We start from the raw sequence: 13,426 nt of genomic DNA, 5'->3' as shown, positions 1-13,426 counted from the left end.
CTTTTTTGCAGTTCTTGTTATCGTGCAGGATGACAGGAAGATCCTGTCTTTGTCAATTTTTGAGATCGAATGTTACAGATATTAATGTCCTGCAGTTATTTAACTGGACGAGAATTTTAGCCACAGTGTTTGTCAGAATATAACTGTATGCTCTTTAAAATGTGAATATTAAAATTGAGATGCTAAAATCAATTCATTAAAGATCCAGTAAACTGGCTTTTAATTACCAGTAAATACATGAACTCCTTTGCCACAAGCTTGAATGTTCCTTGTCAGGCAACTTCTCTCCATCAGCCAATGTCTAAAAATGATTTTGCATGCAGTGCTGGGAGATGAAGTGGTTGTAGGGGGAAGTGATCTGTGAGATGGCACCTGGGTGAACCTTCTTTCTTTGTGTACTTTGCCACTATCTTGAAAGACTGATTCTGTCTGTTGCACAGTGACTTTTGTCTGTGAAAGTTTAATGTAGTTTCAGGGGCTCTGAATGATTCAGTAGTGTACAAAACTTCTTGGCAAGTTAGTATGATTTGTATGTGAATTTTCCAATTGTATTTCAGACCTTAAGAAAGAAAGGCCTTAATGGTTGTGAGAGCCCTGATGCTGACGATTACTTTGAGCACAGTCCACTATCGGAGGACAGATTCAGCAAACTAAATGAAGATAGTGATTTTATTTTCAAGCGAGGCCCTGTAAGTACTTTTATTTTATCTCTACTTTTTATTTGTTGATCCTTTTTATTAACTTCATTATTTAGGCTCTGAACAAGAAGGAACACAGAGGGTGCGACAGCCCGGACCCTGACACTTCATATGTGCTCACGCCACATACAGAAGAAAAATATAAAAAAATTAATGAAGAGTTTGATAATATGATGCGGAATCATAAAATCGCAGTGAGTACTAAAGTATGGTTTGTGCTTCTCTTACATGCATGAGAATTTTCATGGTGTATGCTTACCACTGAAAGCCACATCAAAGACAAGAGGATGTAATGGCTTGAGAAGGGAAAAGGACTTCTGAGAAAAAATGAGGTTGTGATATCTGGTCTTGTCAAAATACATTTTATTGTAAAGAATAAGAAGAATCATCTCTAGCTTGGGTTTTGCACTCCCAGTTTTTCATGCCTTTGGAACACAAGACAACATTTCAAAATTACAGGAGCCTACTGCATTACCTAATCCTACCTAAAATATATTTACCAAGATAGGTTTTTGTTGTGGGATGTAGGATCATTTACTTACATCTTGTAGGTCTTCATCTGTCTGGTGATTAAGATTTTACAGTATGTGACAAGCAGGCAAATAGAATTGGATTAATTCTGTCATCTAACTATTAGAATTTATTTTGGTCAAGTCTGGACGTAGAAAGTTATTTAGATATTTAAAATTAAGGCTGCTACAGAATAAGAGCCTCAAAAGATTGCTCGTCTGAAATTCCAGCAGATACTTCCTTGAACACTGAAGGATATTTGAAAATTTTCTCCCAAGTGCCAACCCAGTGTGCAGCCATAAGTCACTTGGCTCCAGAACTTCAGTTTGGGGATAAAAGGAGTGGAAATGTTGCATGTTTTTTGTGGAGGTGTTCATGATGACATTTAATTTCCACCTACAAAAATCAGTTAGTGTTGAGTATTACTAAGTATTTTCTAAGAAAACGAATACAGGGCTCTGCCACAGCCTTTGAATATTTTAAGAATGCAAATCTTGCAGCAATTAAAAGAGATGAACTGGGTGGGTTAATCTGCACAGACCCTGGGGCACTTGAGTAGTGTCTCCAAATGACTGCTGATATCGGAAATCATTTCATCGTTCAGAGCCTGAGAGATCTCTGGGGACTGAACAGCAAACTGACAGTCATGACACCCAGCATCACTTCTGTTATGCTTGAATAAAGCCAATATATTTTGGGTTTTCTCTGTTTTGATATCCGACATTTCTGTGTTGAGACATCTCCAGGCCTCATCTCTCAGTATGTTACAGCTAAATGGGTTTTTGGTGAACAGCCCAAATGTCTGTGTGGACATCGGTGTAAATAAAAAGAGCAACATTATTTTTTAGCTCTACAGCTCTGTATTTTGTAACTCAAATTTGACCAATTATGTTTCTGTTTCCAGTACTTCTGGGGCAGTATAAGAACACAGTTTCTCTTGTTCTTGAGCACTCATTGCTGTCAAAGGATAGGAATGAGGCAAAGCGTGAAGAATTTGCTCGTAACCAAATGAGCACCATAGATGGGCAGACAGCCTTGATTGTAAGGTGTTGGGGGGAGGCTGTCACTTATTGGTTCTGTATTGAGAAACCTACAGAAAAAACGTTCCAGCTGTGTGTTCAGCATACTTCAGGTATTTCCAGTTCAGTTTGAGCTGCTTGACAGTGTGCTGTGTAAAAACACCCTGTTTTTGGTAGATACTGAGTAGTTTCCAGTAGTTTCCCCTGAAAACAAGCACCAGCAGGGCTTGTCATTGGTTAGATACTGTAAATGATTTGCTAGCTTTGTGTTTTTCTGCTTCATTAATTTTTCCTTCCATCTGTGCCAAAAATTGATGATTATTCTTAGAATACTTCAGTAGGGACATTGTTGTTGGCTCTCACTAGTAAGAGATTTTGTTTCTTGTAGAGAATATATTCTGCTCTTTTAATTAGTATAGTTATTGTTTTATTTCTTGTATTATCTAACTTTTCAAGCAGAAGTATCATTCTAAGTGATTTTTAAGCTACATATGATGAAATTGCATTTTTTAAAGTGTACTTGCTAGGTCATGTGTGTTGGTCATTTACCTTTGACCCCTTAATCACAGCTATCATCTCTCTATTCTGTCAATAAATACTACTGGGTTTTTGTCCTTAAATTGTACCTGTCATGGTTTTGTTTCCAGTAATTATGAGAGTTGTGAAAAAAAAATAGTCCCTTTTGTTTCAGAAACTCATCACTGTCAAAGGATAGGAATGAGACAAAGGCCAAAGAAGTTAGTCATGACCAAATGAGTACCATAGATGGGCAGGCAGCTCAACTTTTGATTCAATAGCTGTTGAATAACAAACATATATGCTGTAGAAAAACAGTTGCCTTTTAAATAATACTGTAAAAACTAGAATTTAAAACATTAGATATGCGAAAAAGATGGACTGGTTATTCAAGCAGGGGTTTGGGGAGCCTGAAATGTTTAAATTCAAATTATTGAACTTTGTGATTTTCTAAAGATCTGTTTATTTTTTTATCTGTTGAAAAAACAAAGTGTTAGAGATTAGAAGCAATATATTGGCAAAGTTATCACTAGGAAATGTTATTACTAACTTGTTCTTGTTTGTGTGATGACTGTTTGAAACGTGCATGTTCATGCTTACATTTTGAAGGTACAACAATTCATTGATTTGTAGACATGTTCAGCTTGTCATTGCTTTGTAATAATCCGAATTAACTGTTAAATTTGTTGTTTTTATAAACTTGTGAATTCATATGAATACTTTTAGTTTTCTCTGTTTGAACTTTACGTATTTGAGAAGTTTGAGTAATTCTTTGGAAGTGTAATTATGTGATGTATAAGAATTTAACACCATTCTTTGCAACAAATGGATGTTTTAAAACTGTACGCTTAATAGAGTTGAAAAACTAACAGAATTAACTTCAATAAAAACCAACAAACTGCTGTGACAGAATGTTTCTAATGTGCTGTTTCTGCAAACACAGTTAATGCTAACAGCGTTGTCTTGTTGTTCCTCGTCTTCTCTCCCGCAGCCCGGCTTGCCTGCCCAGAACTTCTCCATGTCGGTGACGGTTCCGGTGTCCAATCCCAACACTTTAACCTACAGCAACCCCGGGAGCTCCCTGGTGTCCCCATCCCTGGCTGCCAGCTCCTCGCTCACGGACACCACCATGCTGTCCCCGCCCCAGAGCACCCTGCACCGCAACGTGTCCCCCGGGGCGCCGCAGAGACCGCCCAGCGCCGGCAACGCAGGTGAGCTCTGCTGCTGCTGCTGCTGCCCTCCTCCACAGCCAGGCACCTCTGTCAGAGCCCACAGGAGCCCTCCCAAGTAACAAGTTCTCAGTGGTGTCAGTGCGTTTGCACAGCTGAAGTTTTGACGTACAGAATTCCACGATTCTGTAATGGGGCAAGTCAGTTTAATGCTGTGGCTTATTTTTGATTAGGTGGAATGCTGGGGACAACTGATCTCTCAGTGCCAAATGGAGCTGGTACCAGTCCAGTGGGTAAGTGCAGTATCGTGTCTTTGTTATAAAAAATAGTCTCGTGGTTTCAGTTTCTCAGTTATTCAAAAGCAATTTTTTATTTTGACTCTTTGGAAAAAGTGGCTGTGGGAGAACAAAGGTCGTAATTTTTCTAGCTGCACTGTTATTGTCAAGTTTTATAAATTATTATCAGGCATTTAACTTTTTACTGCTGTGCCCTTTCCACTTCAGTAATATTTGCCTTTTTTATTTTAGTGGTTTTCAGTAGTAGCGTGCTGCTGCTTTTGTGTTTCTATACAGGTGTAATTGCAGCATTCTAAAAACATCTTACGTTTGCCAAATCTGAACTATTGCACTAAAGGCAGCTCAGTTCTCAACTTCAGTATTTGCAGGTCCTGGATGTTTGATGCTGGTTGTGGTGCCAATCAGAATGAAGCAAATACAGACTGTATTGTTTGTATTGCCATGTGTATCTTGCTAATCATTTTCTAGCAATTACATGAAGAAAGCAATAAATCTTGGAAACTGATAGCTGGGATCTGTCTTAGTTTTGGATGATGATCAGAATTTCTTTTGAAAACAAATTAGAGATCTCGCCAAAAAATTGAATCCACAGTATTTTTTGGCCTTCATTAAAAATATATGATAGCACTTTCTCATTTCAATAATATTTTGTCTCCCTAAACAAAATTTAGCACTCTGATAGAGGGCAGCCACTGAAATGTGTCGTGCCACAGACAGACAAAATAAATGACAGCTCACCCACTTTGGTCACATTCCTCCTGTGCCTCTGGAAGCCGTGCTGGCTGAAGGTCAGTTTTGCAAACACACCCAACTCCCCTTGGGAAGTGTTCATAGCATGGAATTAGAGAAGCAACTGTTGACCTTTCAGTGTTTGCCCACTGGCTACTTAATGTGGCAGCTGGGAAAAAGTTCTTAGAACATAAAGTCAGGCAATTGAATTGATGAATAAAAAATGCTGCAACTCTCCCAGGCTGAAAGCACAGGATTGACTTTCCACTCTTTTTCCACTCCTTGGCTATGTGCAGCAAAGATATGAAATATTAAAGAGTGGTTTCCATCAGGTAAGCAAGATTTTAAATGGAGGAAGCTTCCTCAGTTGAAAAAAGATGATTATTTTTAGAAACTGTAGAGGTCAGTTGTTGATTGCCATAGAATTTTTAAAGTCAGACTAAATAAGTTTATTATCAGGCTGTTTCAGGCCTCTTTTCCCAAATCAGGCTTTATTAAGAGCAGCTTCAGATCTAAGACTCCTTCCTTCAATAAGCACTGTAACCACTGTTTTATTTGCTTGCTATAGGGTATCAAACTCTAGAAATGCCCAGTTACAGCAGCTTGGGGGACATATTTAATGCAGTAAAATGTTTTCCTCCTTGCATTTATTAATAGTTTATGTAAAAAGTCAAAATGCATCACTTATCTCTTACTTTGCAGAACATCACACCCAAGATGTTATACATGTACCCACTCACTTCTAGAAAGGTTTGTCATGCAAGTGAGAGTTGTGACTGTACAAGAACAGGGGAACATCTTTAAGTACCTCTAGTGAAACTCAAATACCTGGTTAACACCAGAATGCTAAATTAGAGGGGTACCCAAAGTTGTCAGAGCTCCACTTGCTGTAAGTTATGGCATAAAAACTTTGTAACTATTGACAGGTGCACAGGAACCTTCTCAATTACAGCAACAATCAGAAATCATACGTAACCAGATTGACTAAATCTGCTGTCAACTTGAGCTTGACAGCTGCTGTTGAAATGTATCTCCATGTTAATTATGTCTGCAGACAATAATGGTTTTAGTTTCTTGCTGCATTTATTCTAGAATTCACTTTAAAAAAATTATTTTCTGCTTTTAGCTTCCAGGTTTGGGTTTTTTTTTAACTTCTCAGGAATGGAGAATTCTCCTGTGGATTTAGTGAAAGGTCACGTGCCAAATTTGCAGCTCACAATTTATAGGAGTGATGTCAGAGGTAAAGATGGAGTACTGGCATATCCATATTCCCATATATTCTCTTATAAATAAATAAGTAAAGGAAGACTCCATCTTCTTCAATATTGTGAAGTTCTTGGGAATCTGAGGTTTTGTTCTCATTTTCTTGAAAGACACTTACATGCCTTTATCTCTTAGTAACAAGCAAGTAAAGGTTATCTTGCTTATTTGGGACCCAGTTCAAACAAAGATGTTGCATAAAATGGCTCATATTGAGTTCACACAAGTCCTTTTCTCAAGTCCTGTGTAACTTGATTGGAATGGAAATGATTTGCTTTAGCAGTCAATCTGCCAACTTAACAGTTTTTCTGTGGAAAATAACTTTGAGTAAAAATATCTGCATGTTGTAGCAAAGATTGGTAGGTGGTTTTTTATATCCAGAACAGAAAATTTTGTGATCACTTTATAATACTGAGAGCTTACTTCACATGCAGCTGTCACAACTCTGAAAAAGCATTTTCATTTTGTAATATTTTTAAAATTCTACCCACCACATAAAAAACATTTGCTGAAATTTTTTACTTGGCAAATATACCAGTTTTGAGAGGGAAAAAATGTCCAGCATTATAATGGAGTTTGCTCTAGAGCTAATTTATTTTTTCTGTTAATTAGATCAAATGTTACTGAGCTAGATCATTGATGATCTTGCTGCTCCTGGTCAATGTTAAACCCTGTTCAATTTGTGATGGGCATCAAACGTGCTCCAGGAGTCTTACCTCACCAGGATGGGGAGAGCACTTGAGGCAAAGTAGAGCCTCACGTGCCCAGATATAGGGAAGATTTTCTTTGGCTTAGGGATGGATGGATGGATGGATGGATGGGATGGATGGATGGGTGGATTGATGGATGGACGGATGGATGGATGATGGATGGATGGATGAAATGGTGGACGGGTGGGTGGATGGATGGATGGACGGATGGATGGATGGATGACATTCCAGTTTGCCATGAGTTCTGCTTTGCTGTGTTCCAGTAGATTGGCATCATCCCATGAAGCATCCACAGGTTCCCAGTGAAATGCACTTGCAGTGACCTTGTGCCATCCTTGAGGATCCTGAGAATCAGAAAACCTCAGAAGTACCACCACAGTTACTCAGGCTCTACTTTTTCTTCCACACCTTTCATGTGTGGTGTTGAGCCAGAAGCATGCCAAGGACCTGAGCTGGTTTTCATTGCCAAGGCTGCATGAAATCCATAAACCTTGAGACCTAAGTTCTTCCCAGTCCCAGGGGATTCTTAAGGAATTTTTGGAAGTGGAAGCTTCCAAAAATGAAGCTTATGATTTCACAAAGACACAATATTTTCTGTCTGTCTATTTCTGTGTCAGTGAAATAGCCTTTCCGATCCATTATGCAGATTATGGACACAGTTAATCTTTTGGAAAAGAAGAAAAAAAAGAAAAAGAAATTTTCTTTCCTCTTGCATATTTACCATCAGGAGAATTGATAAAAAAAATCTGGTCTGCTTGAGTACTGAATTTCTCCTCTTTGTTCCAGACCTGTATCTTTTCTAATGTCCTCACTAATCTTCAGGTTCTGAGAATGTGAAGTAACCTCAGGAATACTGATTTTCTTTGGGGCAGAACTGAAGGGTATATCTGCTGGAAAAACTGTGTCTTGTGAACTGTTGGATCTCTACTAAGAGTCAGTGTCGATCATGTGTGGTCTTTTATCCTGGCCCGAGGAGGGGTTTTGCAGAGGTGCCACTGACAGCTTGCACACACCTGTAAACTGCTTGGATTGCCAGAAAGGGATCAAGACAGAACTGGGAATAGCCACACCTGTAAATGGTTCCCTTTGTCTTGAGGGCTTGGCTGATGGGGGAAGCTTTTTGTGTGTGTGTGAGGATAAAAGAATCTCTGGGCTTGGTTTTGCACAAGTCTGAATCTGCAGCGATCTGGAGTGTACCAGAGGCTTCAATAACAGAAGGGCTCTCTGTGCACACCTTTCTAGTCGAGTTTGGTGTGTGAAATGGGAGACATCCCAGCAGGGGTGTCCAACTGACTCCTGAAAAACACCTCTTGCAGTTTCAGGCAAATGTTCTGCATTGATGCTATTAGCATCTTCCTTAGGAAAGCAGCTTTCTTCTGCCTCTGCCCCACTCTGACATTTCCACAATGTCCCCTTGCCAGCCCATTGACCTGCATCAGCTGCAAGCCTTGGCCCTGTGGGGCAGGACCACCTTAGGAAAGCAGCTGTAATAAACCCCGAGAGCATGTTCCTGTGTCAGGCTGTGCACTCCTGGGGTATTTCAGGTCTGTGCTTCCTCTTCAGTGTGACAGGCAGGAGCAGTCCCAGGCAGTCTTTCCTGAGTCAGAGCTGCTCACTTCCCAGCTGTATGGAAAGGGATCTGACTTGAGAATGTTTGTTCACCTGCTGCTAAGTGCAGCACACAGAGGTTCCTGCCGTGCTGTCAGTAGTGTCAGGGCATCATGGCTTGCCTTGCTCTGATCTCTGGCAGGACACAGGTCAGTACAGCAGCCAGGGTTCCCCTCCTCCAGGGCAGGGACTCAGGCATCCCTGAGGAACACGAGTCCAGCTTGTTCACTGCTGCAGCTTCCAGGCTCTCCTGAAGGAAAGGGAGTTCTGGGAGTGGGCTGCAGAGCAGCTGTTCCACAGGGTGTGAGCTGAGCCTTTTCCTTTGCTGGACATTGTCAGCACGTAACAAAGGCTGATCCATCCATCTCTCTGATTAAATCAGCTCACAAGAAGTGAGTGGCTGAAATCTGCATAAAAAATGTGCTGGCAAGAAGAGAGAAAGTATTTGATTTTTTTTTTTTACTGTAGCTCTTTCTTCTTGGAAACCACCCATCTGCATGACATGAGGTCAGTTCAGCTCCTGAACTGCCCTTGGTTTCAGTTGAAATTTCATATCTTGCTGTATGTGTTTGTTATCTTACCAAAATTTCTGATTTACTGAGAGGTACATGACAGTTCTGGTTAGAATTTGCCATACAGAGAACAAATTATTAATCTCCCAGCTGGGTTAAAGTAAGTCTCAGCATTTACATAATGTCCCCTTGCCCGGGATACACTGCCACATCCCAGGTTATTGTAAACATGTCATTTCTCTCCTCCTTTCTTTGCCACTCTTTACATTGGCTTTGTATAGACACACAGAAATCAGCAAGTTTAGGAAGTAAACTGATGTCATTAACTGTAATCTGTCTAATTGACAGAAGACCTAAAGGACATCCCGTTGCTGTTGGTAGTTTCACTCAGGTACAGAAGCAATATGTCTTTATTTTGATTTGCTATTGTATTCTGAATAATAACCACCCCTTTAAATTCTAAATATCCTTGAAAATTCTTTATCCTTTTATGTAGCTGTAGGCAAAAGAAAATTTCCAACAACCTGGGAAATGAACTCTTTTTAAAGTTCTGTAACATGACTAAGCATTCCCTTGACATTTAGTCATGTGTATTTCTTTTTTGCTGCCTTTTAATATCTAAAGTACTGCCTTAGAAGCATAAATCTTATATGTTAGACATGTTTCAAGACCTTATAATACTATCAAAGGTATATTTTAGTTCTCATTGTAGTATTATCTGAGGTATTGATTTGTAAAGATCAGTAGAAATACATTTATTTCAGATTCCTTGAGATTCTGCAGTCAGTTCCAAAGCTAATATAGAACTGGAGCTTTTTGAAACAATGGTGGAATCAGCAGTGAGTGCTGTGCAGAGCTGAAAATGGCAGGAATGGCATATGCTGTTTTTAATTTGCACTTGAATCTGTCATACTAACCCCAAAGTAAACAGATTGAGCAACTAATGCACACAGAAATGCTATTGTTGGTTTTGCTTGCAATATGTCCCCCTGCCCAAGGTTCTTCATGTAAATGTTTTCCTCCAGTAGATCTTATCTGGCCTCCTGATGCCTCGTGAATCAATGGCTTGTTGCAAACACAATTTTCAGTTTGCTTCTAATTGTGTGACGTCTGTTGGCTTTTATGATGTCACTGGAGGCATAAATATTTATTTACTACAATCCTTACTTTTGCTCAATCTTACATGGCTTAGCTGCTTCCCCACTATTATTCCAAAACCGTGTATAATTGTGTTCTGTCTTTCTCTGCAATGAACAACAACAAAAAAAAACCCAAAAAAAACCAAAACAAAAAAAAAACAAACAAAAAAACCAAACCAAAACAAAAAAAAAAAACCACCAAAAAAAACCCCCCAAAAAAATCTACCAAAAAAGAAAGATTAATGGCATCAATGCCTGTAATTTATTCCTTGAGTAGTAATAAGTACATGGAGTACTTTCCAGCCACGTGTGTTCATTGTTTCAGCTGATGTGATTTATATAGTGAAATATGAGTCTGGCTCATGTAATTGAATGCTGTGTCTTGGGTGCAGGACAGTAAATGAGATTAAGCTGTATTATGTCTCTGAAGGCAGAATATCCAGTTGGTATCATGGGTGGGTTGTAACATTTCACTTCAGAAAAGAAGTTGCTTCAAAAGTAAACACTTTCTGACTAAACAAGAAGTAAGCTAATGTACGTTGGCAGGTTTTGTTATCATCAAATCTAATTAAATTATGATTCATATAATTGAGAGCTTATATTTGCATTGGTGTCTGTTTTCCAAAGGACTGTTTTGCACATGCTTTCACGTCTGTTTTAAGGAGTTAGAGTTAAATAAAACTCTTCCTTCGGAAGTAAAAACGGTTGTATTTTTACACATATGTAGGATTTTATATTCTGTTTCGATTTCCAGTTTGAAAACATTTTTAAACATCAAGTATTGTCTTTGGGGAAGATCTATAGCGGGTAGGGTAGAAACAATTTCTGTATTATATGAAATAGTAAGTAGAATTTATGGGGTTATTAAGGCCTCGGTTTGGCAAAGGGCTGTGTAGTTGCATCATCCTGTACTCATTATCTTTTTCTGGCTCCTGACCTTGCTCTAAGAAATACCACACATTTAGTTATCCTTTCACTCTTAACTGGTAATTTGATTTTCTTATTAGATTATTAAAGGGAAAAAGGCTTGAAGTTTCATACTAAAAATGAATATTCTGCACTCTTACTGCAGCCCCAGCATATGATCCTTCAGGTGATCGATAAAAACTCTCCAGTGTTTGCTCAGTGCTCAGTGCCAGCTCTTTATCACAAAGGGCTGCTATTGGATTCATACCCATAGTATTGCACACTTAGGATATTTTTTATTACTGTTTCTCCCATTTTAATATATTCTAAACACTCCTTTTGAAAAGTGCTCAGCCTTTTGTCAGAAGAAATGCTTTGCCTGCTGCCGCCTGATACTGCGCAGAGCAGGCAGTGGCAGAGAGTTTGTTGTTTTTGACAGCACCACTAAAAGCATGAAATGTTTCTGAAGGATTGGCAGAGCCTTGGAATAAGGGCTCAGGAAATGACTGGATTGGGTGTGGAAGAGAGACACTGTCCAGATTTAACACACGGGCTACCGAAATACTTGAACCAGAGGACAGGAAATGCTATCATAGGATGGCCCAAAGTGTACAGAACCCCACTGTTTGTACAGAGTGCCATTGTTGTGCAGCTTAAACTGCTCAGAACTCACAGCCCTGCCATGGAAAGGTGACACTGACAGCCCCAGTGAGTAATCAAATTGCTATTTATTGTTGCATTAAAGCCCAGACTTTACTTCTGTTGTAACAGTAAGTTCTTTAAATGCTCTGGCATTTTTGCTGAAAATGGGAGGTGCCACAACAAAGTTTCAGATATAATTTGGTGAAAATGATGCCATTTTCTGGTATTTTTCCTCCCTAGAGTGTTTGCAAATCCATTTAATTTTTACCCTGTCCATTGTGTAGGATGTCTCTCAATCTCTGCAGGCTGGCTGTAGCTCATGCTGCTCTCATTTATAATGGATAGGAATTGATGCATAACTGTGTTAACAAAATCAAGATTCTACGAAAACCGTCTCTGTTTCAGGAACCTTAAGGGTAGCACAGAACTAAATTTCTTCTTTTGGCTTGTTGGTTTTTCCATGTGACCCAGCTGTGGAGAGTTTTCTCCTACCAGTCAAGAGTAGATTTAGCTCTAGTGTGGATTCTCAGCTCCAGCCCAACTTTTCAACCACCTAAATTTTATCTCTAACCTAGAATCATCTGAATAAATTGTGCTGTTTTCTGCTGAGGAATGTAGATCCTTTAATCACAAAATCAGTTTTTGCTATGGTTTTTAATACAGAAGGAAGAATGCTGACATTAAAACTTTACTTTCTGCTGTGTTCCTTCTTTCCCCCATAAGTTCTGAGTTAAAAGTCATATTCCCATACCTCCTATGCAAATACTTCAGAAAAGTACTAAATTAGAATGACTCCTCCTTGCTCTGTTAACCTTGGAAAACTCAAGGGACATATCAGATCATCCATGTATGGTCAGGCTTTTGGCCCAGTGGGAAATGCACATAGTGAGTAAATCCAGAGGAGGCCTCCTCACGGCATCCTGGTGAATTCCCATCGAGATTCTCAGTGTGCCCTGGCTGAGTATCTTGGTAGTATCAGGCATCTCCATGAAGATTTTTGCCCTTGCTGAGAGATGTTGCTGTTCTTCCTTCTTGCTGTGCTTTTAAAGGCATTAAAAATGTTGCTAAAGAAGGTAGAATGTGACACTGACAACTTTCTTATTTTAATTGCTTTTAGATTAATATGTATTTAATGCAATAAATTGGATTGGGCATAGGGGCCTATTCAAATTAGAATAATAATGCAAAATTCATGCCAGCGTGGCGCTATGGGCGATTAAGAGAGAATTTCCCACACAGTGAACTTTGTCTCACAGACATTTTTCCTGATTGTGCCTATAAAAGCTGCTTTCAGACCTGCAGTGTTAGTGCAAACAGAATCTTACTATGAATTGTGTTTATTTATACACACACACACAGGTTCTGTAGGGTGAACTATGGGGTTCCCTGTTGCAAAATTCTCCTTAACAACTTTTTTTCTGTTTGCAGCTGAATAAGGTTTGTGTATTTTGGGAATTGTTGCTATAAATATGATTCTGTGATTGGAATGTGGCTTTAAATTTTTTTCTGAGAAGCATATTTTGGTTAATATGATTGGTGCTTCTGTCAGGATGGGAAAATAGAATACTGGGCACTTCACTGATTTTCTGCCTTTGCTGTTTTCTGGTCAGTTCTGAGTGTAAGCTGAGGCCTCTACCTTGAGCGTATTCAACTCTTGGAGATTTCAGTGCTGAATCCTGGACCTGTGGGCTTTGGCTTGTCCAATTCCACTT

General features: G+C 39.2%; 1 protein-coding gene across 5 annotated transcripts in view; it reads left to right on the top strand.

Moving 5' to 3' along the window:
* The window catches only part of MEF2A (myocyte enhancer factor 2A), an 80,848-nt gene that overhangs the window by 54,035 nt on the left and 13,387 nt on the right, over positions 1–13,426 (top strand). For 2 of the 5 annotated variants that reach the window (XM_041469193.1, XM_041469191.1), the window contains exons 4-6: positions 558–689; positions 3,735–3,954; positions 4,146–4,205. In XM_041469193.1, coding sequence (XP_041325127.1) covers positions 558–689; positions 3,735–3,954; positions 4,146–4,205 — 412 coding nt within the window. Of the gene's footprint in view, positions 1–557; positions 690–754; positions 893–3,734; positions 3,955–4,145; positions 4,206–13,426 lie in introns of all 5 variants that reach the window. The other 3 variants (XM_041469192.1, XM_041469190.1, XM_041469194.1) reach the window with 2 other exon arrangements.

Source organism: Pyrgilauda ruficollis, unplaced genomic scaffold (genome assembly GCF_017590135.1).
Source record: "Pyrgilauda ruficollis isolate IOZ18807 unplaced genomic scaffold, ASM1759013v1 scaffold23, whole genome shotgun sequence".
NCBI lineage: Eukaryota > Metazoa > Chordata > Aves > Passeriformes > Passeridae > Pyrgilauda > Pyrgilauda ruficollis.
The sequence above is the reverse complement of the archived record's forward strand: the minus strand, read 5'-3'. Positions and strand labels throughout refer to the sequence as shown.